The sequence below is a fragment of the Monoraphidium neglectum genome (assembly GCF_000611645.1).
Source record: "Monoraphidium neglectum strain SAG 48.87 unplaced genomic scaffold scaffold00547, whole genome shotgun sequence".
NCBI lineage: Eukaryota > Viridiplantae > Chlorophyta > Chlorophyceae > Sphaeropleales > Selenastraceae > Monoraphidium > Monoraphidium neglectum.
The window spans coordinates 24285-25671 of NW_014013081.1; the positions used below are offsets into that span (position 1 = coordinate 24285).

Here is a 1387-nt window from a genome sequence, read left to right on the forward strand (position 1 = left end):
GCTTGGTTATTGTACTGGAAAACATATCAGCATGCGTGCTTGCACGCGCTGTCTGCGGCGGCTGACATCTCGAACCAGCCAGCCATTCGCTGTCACCTCGCCACTGTTTTTACCCACCAGACGCCGTCCACCAGCACTACACGGCACAGCTCGCCGCAGGACTTACTGCATTACGATGGATGACAGGACTGCAAAGAGAAGCGAACCGCCACGCGTGTGCACACAGGCGGAGGGCGAGGCGCTGGTTGAGCACCCTCAGCCCCGATGGTTTCACGGCAGCTACTAGGGTGGCGGCAGAGCCGCGCCGCGTGCGGCGGCTCCACATGCGTGGTGTGACCTGAGCACCAGGGGCTGCAGACCTGCTGACTGAGCACAATTAAATACCCACGCCCCGCTCACGCACGCCTCTCAGATTCCAGGATTTTGCCGCGCATCGTGCACCTTATCTGACATGCCCCCACGCTGCCAGCTGCTGCGGTGCCCCGCGGGCAGCCCCTGCAATTGCGTGCTGTGGTCTATGCACAGCGCTACCCGCCTGCCTCGCTGCGCCCGGCTCAGCGCCGGCAGCGCCGGCCCCTGCGGCGCGCCGGCGCAATACCCGCGGCAGGGCCGGCGCTCTACCTGCCGGCTGGGCCTATCGCGAGCAGCTCCTTGGCCCGCTGCTGCGAAGTGGGGCTGGGCAGCGCCGCCACCTGCTCCTGCAGCGCCGCGGGGCCGAGCAGCGCCGCCAGCGCCGCCATCAGGCGCGCGTTGGAGGCGCGCATGTCGGCGCGCGCCTCGTGGAGCAGCGCGAACGACGCGGGCACGGCGTGGCGCAGGACGAGCTGCGGCCGGGTGGGGTGGACCTGTTTGAGGGGGCGCATCACATGATGGGCGAAAGGAGGGTGTTGAATCGAGACAGGTCGCTGGAGGGTGCAGATTAAGGGACGGCCAACCTTCCAAGCAGCCGGTGAGGGCGTGGCGCCGCCAGCGGCGCGGCCCTTCGCGGCCCCGGGGCAACGTATCAGGCTGGGAGTCCATGGCGTCGGTCATTTTCGAGTGAAGGGGGGGCAGGGCGGGATGCAGAGTGATGCGGTACCCAATGCATAACTAAAAAGCGGTCGCGCGCACCTGCATCGCCAGCTCAGCAATCTTCTCCACCAGCGCCGCGCGCCCCCGCCCCGTGCCACCGCACACCACGTGGCTGTAGTGCTGCATCAGCAGGCCGGGGTCGACCCCCGCCTCCCCCAGCGCGTCGAGCGCGCCGGCCGCCGTCGCTCTGAGGCGGTCCTGGGCAGAGCCCAAGCTGCCGGCCAGCAGGGGCACCAGCGCGCCGAGCGACGGCGCCACGCGCTCGCCGGCGGCGGGCAGCAGCAGGGAGAGCGTCTGGCGGTGAGCGAGGGGCGGG

At 69.2% G+C, this 1387-nt stretch overlaps 1 protein-coding gene across 1 annotated transcript; it reads right to left on the reverse strand.

Moving 5' to 3' along the window:
- Window positions 1-617: 617 nt before the first annotated feature.
- Window positions 618-1197, reverse strand: MNEG_4080 (hypothetical protein; the record flags this gene model as incomplete). Its single annotated transcript, XM_014047449.1, has 2 exons — window positions 618-845; window positions 1111-1197. The coding sequence occupies 2 exons, from the start codon at window positions 1195-1197 to the stop codon at window positions 618-620; spliced, it is 315 nt and encodes a 104-aa protein (XP_013902903.1).
- Between the last annotated feature and the right edge of the window lie 190 nt (window positions 1198-1387).